Source organism: Anser anser (assembly GCF_964211835.1).
Source record: "Anser anser genome assembly, chromosome: 5".
NCBI classification, from domain to species: domain Eukaryota; kingdom Metazoa; phylum Chordata; class Aves; order Anseriformes; family Anatidae; genus Anser; species Anser anser.
In genome coordinates this window covers 33,521,210-33,533,888 of record NC_139725.1, presented here as the reverse complement: position 1 = coordinate 33,533,888, position 12,679 = coordinate 33,521,210, and the positions used below count along the sequence as shown (strand labels likewise).

Here is a 12,679-nt window from a genome sequence, read left to right as displayed (position 1 = left end):
ATATGAAAAGGCATTTTGTTTTGTGTGCTTTGATTCGTCTCTACTATTGTTTCAGGAAGACATTTATCCATTCATCCTCTTTGAATATCTCTTTATGACTTTGATCTTTATGTGATTATCTGGAAAATAAGTTATGTTATACAGTCATGTATGAAGATACAACCTGCCATTAGGCATTTTCTGAGTAAAGTGCTTTAACATTGCTTTCCAGGAATCCTTCTGTGTATGTATCAAAGGGGGAAGGTTTTCATGAAAATGATCAAAACCTGACTGTGAGGGAAATGCAGTTCCCAAAATGAAAGTCGACACCTGAAAACAACCCCCCAGACACTTCATTTCAGTCTTCCTTTATCTTCTCAGCCTGGTATTTCAATTTCTGAATGTGCTTGTGTACTCATGAGGCAATTACTCAAACCCTTTGGTGAGTACTTGAATAACATTTAAGTGAAATTAGGTTCATTATTCTTCCAACTGATGTACAGAAAAAAAAATAATTAGGTTCTAGTTAGTAAACATGGTAACTAATTAATAGTCTCCCTTCCCAACTAATAACAATAATAATAACAATAATAATAATAATAATAGTAACAACAACAATAAATTATCAAGCTAAAACCAAAGAGTGCTCTTCAGGTTGATAACAGTCTCACTGGGGAAGCAAAGCTCTTCTCCTTGCAATTCCAGAAAGGAAGTGTTTTTCCTTGCCTCCTTTCTGGTCATCATACAGCTTTGCAAAATGGTAAATAATGTATTGGATACAAGGGGGAAATATCCTTGACATTTGTTGTTTGTTTTGATATATTTTTCCATCAAGTTAACAGTTTTTTAGTGTCAGTAAAAGTATGTTCGTTTTTTTTTTTCCTAGTACTTCTGTGGGACTATTTGGTTATTACTGTTTATTAGGACAATTTGTGCAATTAGTCCTTTCAAAAACAAACTTGGGGATGAAACAGTGGAAAGCACCATGGGCGCAGGAGGCTGCAGGTACGCCTGATTGCTGAGATGCCTATTCTATCAGAGGAATCAGGAGAATGCATTGAAAGATTGACCACTGCAGGGTTATAATATATTAATGTAGTTTCTTATGAAGAAAAATAGATGGTTTAATCCTGTCTTGCTTTCTGTGTCTTTTTCCAGCAATTTGCTGCCTCAGAAAGATAAAGAGAGTTGGAAAACCAACCTGATCCCACTTACTGAAGAGAACTCCATGCTTTAGCAATGGCTTAAACACCAAAGAGAAGAGCCTGATCTACACTGAGCACACAGGTATGGCAGCACTAGAGTTTGCTTTAGGGTCCTGGGTAGTTTATTGTCATGTACAGGGCTGAAGAAACCTATCAGAGCAATGGTGTATGAAATCTCAGAATTTATCCAGTAGGCTGAAGGAGAAGAAACGAAATTTAAACTCTTATTTGAAAAAAAAAAAAAGGAAAGACAATGGCTGGTCCTGGCCCTAGGGAAAGCAGAACTTCTAATGGTCCACATTATTGATTTACTTCAACAGAAATTGAGAGTTAACATTTCTTTAGTGCAGAAATCAGAAATTATATTCCTTTCAGCTACTACCTGCTTTACTTTCATAATAATAATAATAATGATGATGATGATGATGATGATGATGATGATGATGATGATGATGATGATGTAATTAAAACATCATACACTTTACGACAGAAAAAGCTTGGAGAACCAGCTCTTAAGCATACTTTTTGATGTTCCTTTATCTACCTTTCACACTGATTTACTCTTGCAACATTTAGAGCATTAGGCTGTCTGCTGCAGTCGGTCACACAGCACCAGTGGTTATGCAGCATTAAGGTTACGGTGTTATCATCACTTGCCTGTTGGGAGGGTCCTATCAGACGCTTCTCAGGGGCACAACCGGCAGTTTGGGGGACTTGTGGGTGACAACAGAATACGAGACACCTGCTTAGCAGAAAGATGTGGCCAATGTCACCCAGGGCGAGTACAGCGTGTGGTGGTGGTGCTCCGAGCATCCCCTCTGGCCCGCAGCCTCCCGGGGCCGGCACCACCCCCGGGAGCGGTGTGGGGCCGGGCGCTGCGGCGCTGTCCGCGGTGCTGAAGTTCCCCGGCGGTGTCAGAGGGCCAAGAGGCGAGCCCGGCGAGCAGGGGTCGCTGCCCGGCTCTTGGTCCTCCCGTGATCCAGTCCGCACAGCTGGGCAATGCCGTGGGACAACAGGCTAGCTGGCAGCAAAAGTGGATGTTGTTGTAGGCGGGTCGGCGCTCGTGTGCAATTAGGTCGTGCTAACGAGCACCTCTGCATCCTAGAAAAATAAAATCCATTCTGAGTAATTTTGCATGAGCACAAAACAGACTTTCACATTAAACAGAACTGCTTGCTCATTGCTTAGTAATTATTTCTGCTTGCCTTTTCCTTAAAATACGCTCATATGGCATCATTAATATCTTAGGATGCAGCTATGATCTTACAGGGTGCACTTGATTTTTTTTCTTGTCAAACAAACTGCCAAAGCAAACATAAGTCTTTACTCACATAGCTATTCAGTTGATTCAGTAAGAACTTTTAAGAATTCTCCACTAATTTTCCCCCCCTTAAAGGGAAATAAAAGCCTGTGACTGCTGCGATGTAGACTTCTGAACACGTCTGTGTACCAACATCCATCATTAAAAAGACCATTTTGGTTCAGTTACCATGCCAGATTCATTGTTGGATAAGTACTAGTAGTGATGCTTTCTGTGGAAAACATCAGATTCTGCTTTAATCTTTGTTTAAATCTAAACTAGTGATGCTATTTCAGACTCAGTTTTCTCTGTAATCTGAAGAAGTTTTATATTTTATACTTTTCAGTGTGTTAAAACTGGGATAGCCCCTAGCTGAGATGTCTTTTAATTTCATCTAATAGGGAAGTAGTGTGATTTGTTCTTTAGATACTGCCCTGGGCTGCAGGGTGAACATGTGAAATTAAACTTCTTGAAACAGCATGTGTGTGTATGGAATGAGACATATCCCACTCTTCTTTACGCTATTGTAAATCAGGAGTAAACCCCCAGAATTTAATGTAATCAATCATTACTCTAAGCATAGGCAAAAAGTCCCCGTGTTCTGAGGGGTTATAAATGGCTAGCCAAAAATAGCAGCTGTGCTTACTCAAAGCATAAAGCTCATTAGTGATTTTGCTGGAGGAATTATCTTTAAATCAAGGCTTCATACTCCACTTCTTAGAGTCAGTTGACAGGGAACTATGGTGAACGTGGTTGTTACGGTGAAGTCTTCCTCTAATCATCTCAAACATACAACAGCAAAACTTCCTCTTGCTTTGTCATTACAATTTCATGTGGATTTTGCGATAAAATGACAGCCATGGAAGCAGAATCTTTTATTTAAGCTGAGAACAGGCAGAACAAAAGCAGAAACCATGTGAGCATCTCAGATGCTCTTCCACCACTGAAGCACTCTGAGGACCAAGCACACAATGCACTTTTCAAGCCAACAAAGGAGCACTGCTGCTGCCACTTACTCCCCTGGCTGCACCTCTTGACACACACCTGAGGCCTCTTCTCCTCCTGTCCTGTTCTGGTGCCTGAATGCTGGCCCCGAGGCCAGCAGCAGGCCTCTGCAGGTCATTTTGGTGTTGTGTGCACTCCTTCCTTCTCCCTGGCCTTATCCTTGTGCCTTTTCTCACCACCGTGGCTCTCACCTGATGATCTCAGGCACTTGCAGCCCCTTTTCCCAGCGGCCACCGGCATCTAGCTGCGCTTGAGGTATTTTGTCTCCCCCTCCAGCTCCCCCCTTTACAACCGAGTGTGAGAGGCCCCTGAATAGTTCTGGTACTTTTGTTCAGGAATACGATTTGGAAATGTAATTTTAATTTCAGCCACGTGGGGACCTCCACAGACTACTGCTGCTGTCCTGTAGGTTATCATTCTGTAGGTTCTTCTAATCCTTACGCTGAGATCAACACAACCACTTCCACCAAAATCCTACAGCCCCCTTGTAGCTGAGGATCTGCTCAAATCCCAGTACCCCCTGCCAAGTCATCTCTCATATCCTTGGAATCCGCATCCAAAAGAACTTTATTCCAGCTCTTAAACCCAACAGCATCTTCCCTGTGTTCCCCCAGCTGCTTGGGGTTCTTCTTTCAGGCCACCAGCTTTTCACAGCCTGCGTGTTGCCCAGGAGCTGTACTAGGGGGCACTGACAGCTGAGCTGACAGCAGCGCTGGGAACACAGGAACGGCCACCACTGGTCGCTTCTCTTCTCCGGGGAGCTGTGCTCGCAGTTTCCACCACTGGGGGGAACCTCAGGCCTCATCACGAAGAGCCTGTGGGGAAGGCAGCATCCTCCTTCGGACAGGAGCGGCTCGGTACATCTCTTCTAGTCCTTAAAAAGGGCCTTCGTATACGACAGCTGACCCTATTTTTTTATTTTATTTTATTTTATTTTATTTTATTTTATTTTATTTTATTTTATTTTATTTTATTTTATTTTATTTTATTTTATTTTATTTTATTTTATTTTATTTTATTTTATTTTATTTTTCCCAGTTATATCGGTTGGTCCTGAAAGAGATATCATAACTTATGAACATTATCTTGCTTCTATCTGTTGCATCCAAAAGTGATACGTGAATCACAACTTTCGTCTGCTTTTGAGGTCTTTGTAGGCCATGCTCAGGTTGAAGTTGAACTGAAAGATGGGGTGTTTCTCAGCTGCCATGCTTTTAGCTCGTGTGGGCAGTGAGGTATTTTATATGTGCTAAGCAGGCTAAACTAAACCCAAGGCTCCCCTCTGGATCATGTTTAAACTCTTTTCTATGTGAAATCTCTCAAGTCTGCTAGAAGCATCCGTGACATCTTTATTGCTTTTGTATTGTCAAGGCTTAGACACCCTTTCAGAATGCAAACTAATAGGAAGTAAAAATAAGCAATGTGTTAATAATAACAATGTTTAGAAAGGATTTCATGGGAATGAAATAGTCTTTTCTTTTTTTTTTTCTCACATAAAGGCAGAAGTTGTTTTTTTTTTATCAGGACTGTATGAAATTTGAAACCACAGCAGTAAGGGTAATACCAATATGAATCAGAACGGCTGCAATAGACAAACTTACTACCCCTGGAGGTGGGAACGTGATCTGGCGGTTAGAGTAGCAGGCAGCAAATCTGAAGTGCCCTTTTCTGCCACTGACTCACTATATGGTTGCAGTCAACTCATTTGCTGTCTGCATATCAGTTTACCCATCTGTAAAATAGGGACACATATTTGTATCTTATCAGATTTAGCTCTTGCCAAGCATCATTAATGAGTGCTGACAGTCCTTTGCTCTCAGGAATGCAGCATTTCACAAGTGGAAAATACAAGTCATCTCCACTTCACCATCAGGTCACAGTCACCACTGCTTTTCTTAAAACAGTTGTACATCGACGAGTTAATGCAGTGATACCTGTCTGACTGAAGAATTTCTTCATCCTCCTGCTAGTGTTGAAAAACTTCAAGTTAAATCTTGGACAAATTTCAGAGATCAGTATCTCTCCAAAGCTGATGCATTATAAAAGCAGCTATCATCTAATCTGATCCAACCAATTGCCACTAATCGATATAATTAAAATGCTGTTTTTCTATTTTATACATGTACCAATTGATTAAAATTGTGTTGCATGTATTTTGTATCCATCTTTATGAGTTGAAATTAAAACCTTTAAATTATATTTTATAATTGTAGAATGAACTATGTAGAGTGTGTTGGTGGTCTCAGAACGGTTGCAAGAGCTAAGGTTTCCTAAATAAGGAAACCATTTAACTGGCCGATTTCCTAATCATAGACCCCGCATAATCCTGCAATTGCAGAATCAGCAGAGTGAGCCGCGGCTTGCTGGAAGCTGAGCTGTCCTTCCACCTGCAGAAGGGCTCCCTGCTTGGCCTGCGGAAACCTGCACCTACCTCTGTCCTCTGAATAAGCTCTTTTTCTGTCTTGCTCCTCTACAGACAGCAGCTGTCACAGCTACAGAAATGAGTTAAGTGGGCCCAGCTTGTGCATATGTAATCTTCCACAACCATTTTAAACTGGATACTGTGTTTTCTGCTGTAACTGTAAATTTTTAACTGCGAGTATTCTTAGAAAGCCATCAATTCATGCTTTCAATTAAATTATGACTCTCAGTATGTCTGAGGCCTAGTCATACTTTAAGACTTTCTGCACTACAAAATTTGAAATAACTTACGCAGTTCATAATAAAAGTGGTGACTATCTTCTTTCAGAAAGAACTCAAAACTATTCCTGTCTACCTTGAAGGAACAAGTGCCTACAGTTGTGCTGGTTTTGTCCCTCTGTTAGTGAAATACTGCACTGCCAAACATTTTCTTCTGCACTTTACTGGTAAGTGTTTGTACATAATTTTGGGGTAGCTGTCACCCCTGCCTCACCCACGGCATACCCCTTGGCAGCACCTGCTTCTACAAAAGTCTATAAAGACGCCTGAATTTTTGCTCATGGAGTTCCCCCACTGCCTTTGGGTGTGCTCCAGGGCATTTGCAAACTCTGTGCTTGAGAGCAGCTCGGCAGTCACCTCACGGGAATACACTCTGTGTGGAATATCTGTGAGATTGGGCTATGAAATACCCAATTGCCACCGAGTAACCCAAATGCAGCGAGATGGGCCATCAAAAGCTTATCTGCAGCACAGCAGGGCCCAGGACCCCAGCCGTGGCCATACAGCGTTATGTGTGGAGCGAGCGCAGCCTCTTCCCGAGGAGCTCGCAGCCTGAGCACCAGGCAAGAGACAACAGATGGGAGAGACAGATGGGAGAGAGCAGGGAAACAATGAGATAAATGAGCAAAAACTAAGTTGAAGACTTTAGCAGTCGGCTCCAAAATTATTAATTTTACTAATCATCTCAGCTGATGTAACCCTGCGGCAGGACGCCGCTCCTCTTCCAAAGGCCTTAATACCTACAATTACAACACATGTCGCAACCCAGCACGGTTACATTTTAGGTAGAGTGGGAGTTAGACGGGCAAGAAGTAAAGGGGGGGGGGGGGCGGGGGGAGTGTTATTTGAAGAAATCCAGTCAGGGAAGGCGGGGGGGTATGTCAGCAGCCCGGGGCTCGGCAGAGCCAGATTAAGCACGGCTCAGTCGGCGAAGCCGCCGCTTTCCGCCCTTTCAGCCCAGGGCACGACGCCCCCCGGCCGGAGGGGGGCAGAGACCCCGGAGAGGGCGACAGAAGCCGCCCGCCGTGAGGGGGGCTCGGCCGGGGCTCGCGCGCGCCGCGCAGCCGCCGTGCCCGGGGAGCCGTTGGAGCGCGCGGCGAGGGCTGAGGTAACGGCGGGCCGGGGGTGGGCGCCCCGCAGGGCCGCCCTGAGGCGGCGCCACCCCGGGGCGGCCCTCGGGGAGCGGCGGGCGCCTGAGGGAAAGCGAAAGCAAAAGGGCGGAGGCGAGGGAAGGCAGGGAGGGGAGGGGCAGGCGGGGGCTCCCCGCCGCGGGGCTCGGCTCGGCGGGGCTCGGCTCGCTCCTCCCCTCGGCGCCGAGGCGGAGCGGGGCGGCGGCTCAACGCGCCCTCATGGCTCTGGCGGCGGGGCAGCGGGCGCCGTAGCCGGGCTGCGGCTGACTCAGAGCTGCCCAGGGAGGGCGGGCTGGACATGAGCCTCGCCGCCGGGCTCCGAGCGGCGGCCGGGGACTGAGCGAGCAACAAAGAAGTTTCTCCGGCGGCGGCGGCGCGTCGCGGCGCTCCCTCATGCACGCCCCCGGCCGCCCGCCCTGGGGCGCTGCCCGGCCGGCGGCCGGCGCCGAGCGGGCCATGGAGCCCCGAGCGGGGCTGCACGGCAGCCCGGAGCTGAGCATGGCCCCGCGGCTGAGCGTCGGGGAGCTGCGCTCCCTCTTCGAGGCTCGCTGCGCCGCCGTGGCCGCCGCCGCCGCCCGGCAGCTGCCCGACCCGGCCAAGAGGGGCTGCCGGCCCCCCAACGGGGTGCTGCCGCCCGTCATCCCCCGGCTCACCGTCACCCCCGAGGAGGGCGAGGAGGCGCAGGGCAGCCCCAAGGCGCCGCCGTCGCACCCGGAAAGCGGCTGGCTGAGGACGGACAGCTCGCTGCACCTGCAGTCCCGCCGGCTTTCCACCTCCTCGCTGTCCTCCACGGGCTCCTCGTCCCTCCTCGAGGACTCCGAGGACGACGTGCTGAGCGACACGGAGGGCAGGAGCCAGGGCATCGTGCACCTGGAGCACGGCGAGGAGTCCAGCCAGGTAGGGACACCGACCCGCCGGGCTCTGTAGCTAGGAACAACGGCGGCGACAGCACGCAGCGGAAAAAAAAGAAAGAAAGAAAAGGAAAAAAAGGCTTCTGAACCGCGCTCGGCGTGCGGGGCTCGCCCACGAGTGCCGACTGCCTGGGGTTCGCCAGGCAGCCCCCCACTGAAATGAGGCTTGTGCCTCAGCTGGGGTGAAACTGCTGTTTGCTCGTCCACACAAACTGCGGGAAACCTCTGTCTTGGGCTGGTGGCAGCGCACCTCGCCGTGCAGGTTGCTGCGCTTATTTTTAAAATGTTTCTGCGCGTTGGCCCTTCTAAAACCCCCTTAGGTGTGCTGTATTTCTTGTGAAACTGTGCTTGCTGTCCCAAGAATTTCTGGGGGCGTTGTTTTGCTTGTGGGTAGGGTGTTGTGGTTTTTTTTTTCTTCCCAGTTTATTTTCTTAGATCTTCAAAATAACATTTTTCCAGGCATTTACCAGCAGGTATTTCTTTTTTGTCTCTTCCAATCCTGGAGTCTGTGGCTGTCAGTTTTTGAGCTGCTTCTTGCTGTGAGCATGACAGGAGATGGGGAGGAGCTTGGAATGGGTAGAATGCATGCTTTTGTCCATTCTGGCAGTAACACATTCTTCTCAGTAAATCCCCTCTGTAATTTGGCAGCTTTCATCCATGAAGTGAGCTTTTAAAGGCATCTACTTAGCTGGTTGGTTTTTTTTTTTTTGATCATTAACATATATTTGCCTGACTCCCTATAATGTGTTCTTTGGGGTTTTGTAAATGAAATACATTGCTTTAGCAAATTCCCCCTCCTACATTTATTGAGAACATAACTTAAACTGTTGTTCTGCTGCCAACTCATTGGCGCTGAATTGTTTTCAAGCAGAACATATGTTTTGAAAGAAATATATATAAGCAAGAAGTAATGCTAGTTGTAGGTGATACCTCTAGCTGGACTTTTCTCATGGTAATTGTGGGTTTACTACTTTAGAGGACACATAGTACAGAAGCTAAAATGCTGTGCGCAATATTGGTTTTGTTTGCATCAACTTGTGGCCTGGTTTGGGGAAAAAAAAGTTCTGTACTTTGTTTTATTGCATTCCAAGAAACCTGTAATAATACTACTTAATTTGTACTTTCTGTCCTGAGGTAGAAACTGGTGTATAGAGGGAAGCAATCACTACTCTATCACCATTTTCCTTTCTTTTCTGAACTATGTGCTGTGCAAAGGGGGATTTTGTGAAAGTAGCAGAATAGAAATTAAAGATGGAAAAGGGCTGTTGGATCCTTTGACTCAACATCCCTGCTGTTGCAGTGGGCGAGTGGGTGGGATAATGAACTCTGTGGAGGTAAAGCCGTGAGGCGTATGCGTGGTAAGTAGGGAGCAAGAATTTACTGATAACATTAGCAACGCAGAGAACTTTGGGATGGCATTGTAGCTCCTGCTAACTTGTCTGTGAACACAAATTAGAGCAAAAACTATTCTTCAGGTGAGAAACCATGCTGCCTTCAATGTTTTGCTTTTGCACCTTGGAGTACGTTGGTATTGTATGCAATATTGAATCCTAAGTTATTTATTAGAACTGTTTCTTTCCCTGTAGTCTGACATGCCTAAGTGGATTGTGAAAAACATCACTTTCTTTTACATATTAGGAAGTTTCTAGGCACTGTGCAAAATTGGTAAAGGCTCTGTTCACCTTTTAACGACAAGAAAAAGAAATTAAAAAAACAAAGCTTTACAAATGACTTATACACAAGTAAGAATAGTCACATTATGAATGTTTTCAACTCTGAGAGAATATCCTATTCACATAGGTGCACAGGGAGAGCAATGCCAACTTTGGGCATTGAGAACTTCAATGGTATTATGAGAGTTCTGTCTTTTATAAAGCTTTTTGCATGCTTCCCAAATTCTGTGCAGCTTCACTATTCTGTAATGTTTCATTAATTAAGTAGGTATTCACTCACCTGGTAAAATGTTTTCAGTGGTCGAGTTAACTTCCCACACCTGTGGGCGGTTGGGATAAGCTGCCCACCAGGTGCCTGCGTTCTGCTGGCTGTTAGTTATCTCGTTATCACTTGTGCAGCAAGGTGGCAAGCCAGAGCTGGGGCTTGTATCTAGGACTCTAAAATGGCAGCACTAAGCATCAACAACTTACGACACTGCCTGATAAAAAATGGGCCAGATCTTTCATCTGCTCAGTGCGTGCTCGTGTAGTTCATCCCTTCTTTCCTTGCTGCATTACCCACAGAGAGCTTGGATCTTGGGAATCTGCTCTTTTCCCTCTGGCAATGGGTGCTGCCCTCCATCTCAAGTGGCTGCCCCCTGGGCTTGTTTGTACCCGGAGGTGACCAGGACAGGCTTCTTCTTGTCTGCTCTCTTTTGGTACTGGGCAATACTCTGACACTAGCCAGCGCCGTGTTCAGTTGTCTAGTCTTTATAAATGCTGTTTCTTTACTGAAACATAGTATGCCAAGCAGAAGTATGAGCCTTGAACCTCTGTGGGTTCAACTTTACAGGATGTATCTGTTCTACTAAATAAGCTTGAGGCAGGATGAGTAGCTCCCTATGGAGTGAATGGAAGGCTTTAGGCTCAAGGCAGGCATGTACATATGAAAATAACTATAACTTTTAGGATAACTTGAGGAATATTTTTGTATTTTGAAGATACTATTTAGAGGTAAAAGTGCATGTTCAATTTGTATTTATTGGTTTAGTGTGTGTATTTTAGAAAATGAAGGTTCATTTTCAGAGCAGAATACAGGGGTTAGAGATTTTCTGTGTGAAATTGAAATCAGAAGTGGAATGAACTTGGTGTTCCCTAATTCATGGGAAATTGTTACATTTTGAAGCTTCCCTTGTATTAGAATTTCCTCAGCCTTTTCTTTGGAAACATTAGGATTATGGAGCCTGGCACCTTACAACTAAGCTCAGACCAGGGCCCACAGGACTGCTGGACTGTCAAGCCTACCAGGCTCCCCAGTGCCTAGCAGGAACCTTGGAAACTTGCCCAGGTCTTCCACTGTGGGAGCAGAAGTTCTGATAGTGTTCCTGTTATCAGGGCTTCAAGGCTGCCATCTGCAGACGCAGGAACTTGAGACCTAAGCTGAGGAAGGCCCTCCCAGGCTACTAAGCTAGAGGCCTCTCTCTTGTTGACCTGGAAGTCAAAACCCAGTTGGGCCTTCAAAAGTTTGTACTTCTTCTGCGGGCCCGAGTGAAACACAGAAGACTGTGGAGCTGTCACTGCGTACAGGGCTTGCTGCCCAGGAGCCACCAGGCCTTAAATGCTGCGGCGGTAAGCCTCGCAGTGCTGTCCCCGCTGTGCGCCTTGGAAAACCGCTCTGCCTGGCAGCTCGCTGGGCCGGCAGGCGGTTGTTCAGTTAAATGATTCACGGAGCCTTCTGGCGTGGACGAGTTGGTACATCGTGACAGCATTAAATTGTGTTTTGTTGCTGAGCGCGGTACGTGGGTATGTCCCTGGAGTGCTGGGGCTCTTGTTGAGGTAGCAAATGCCGTGGGCCTGGTGGCTGACAATTATGGCATAGCTCCCGCCTGGCGCTGCGGGGACTAAGCACTGTTCACATCTAGGCAGGCCCACGGCTGAGAGAAAGTTGGTGGGTAAGTGTTTCACTTCCTCATCACAAATTCCACACTTTGTTTTGTGATAATTCATAGCAGCTTTGGAAACTGAACTGCCCTGGCTCTCCCGTAGGAAGGCCCCTCTGACAATGGGCAGTTAGAAGTGTGAGGGAAGCCTGTTCGCTGCTGCCCTGTGAGCTGAACTTGGGCTTCTGTGGAAACCAGTTGCTGGTGTTGGTGTACATGTAATTTGTGTAACATCATATCTGGAGCTTCACGCATCCTGGTAGTTAACTTAAAAAATATAGGTTATTTTTTTTAAGTAACAAATCAACGGGATAGATTTTACCTTATGACAACAGTTGACATTCCTGCCTTTTCTTGCATTTAGATGGGAAGTGTGCTTTTTCTGCCGCTGCTTCACACCATCTGGAAAGTGTATATACGCAGTTGAATCTGTCAGTGAAAGCCCCCTTGGTCCATTTATAGTAATGGAGAGAGTGCAAGGGGTGTATTTTTGTCTTCATTATGTGAGCGAGCAATTTTAAGAACTATGCAAGTCTGGTTAACGCCTTCTTTGTTGGGACAGAGAGACTTTAAAAAGTGGCTTTCACAGAGAATAAACAGCATGATAATGTACAGCAGCCTCTTGTCCCCTTGATTTGGAGAATATTTATTTGGCATGTTTCTATCTAGTAAATAACATACTCATTCTCATAACTGTGACCCGTCGTTGCAAATTCCTAGATCAGTAACCATGAGAACGGCTGACAGCTTGCTAGAGAAAAAGCAGTTCAGTTCTTGCACGCAATGATACCAGTCCAGAAACTTTGGGGGATAGCCATTAGGAATGCTTATTTGCTTTCACCCATCTTCTTGCTATT

At 46.2% G+C, this 12,679-nt stretch overlaps 1 protein-coding gene across 1 annotated transcript in view; it reads left to right on the top strand.

The window, feature by feature from the left end:
• Nucleotides 1-7,466: 7,466 nt before the first annotated feature.
• The window catches only part of ITPKA (inositol-trisphosphate 3-kinase A), a 40,474-nt gene continuing 35,261 nt past the window's right edge, over nucleotides 7,467-12,679 (top strand). Inside the window, exon 1 of the mRNA XM_083839699.1 lies at nucleotides 7,467-8,216. Coding sequence (XP_083695825.1) covers nucleotides 7,713-8,216 — 504 coding nt within the window. The 5' untranslated portion in view covers nucleotides 7,467-7,712. The remainder of the gene's footprint in view (nucleotides 8,217-12,679) is intronic.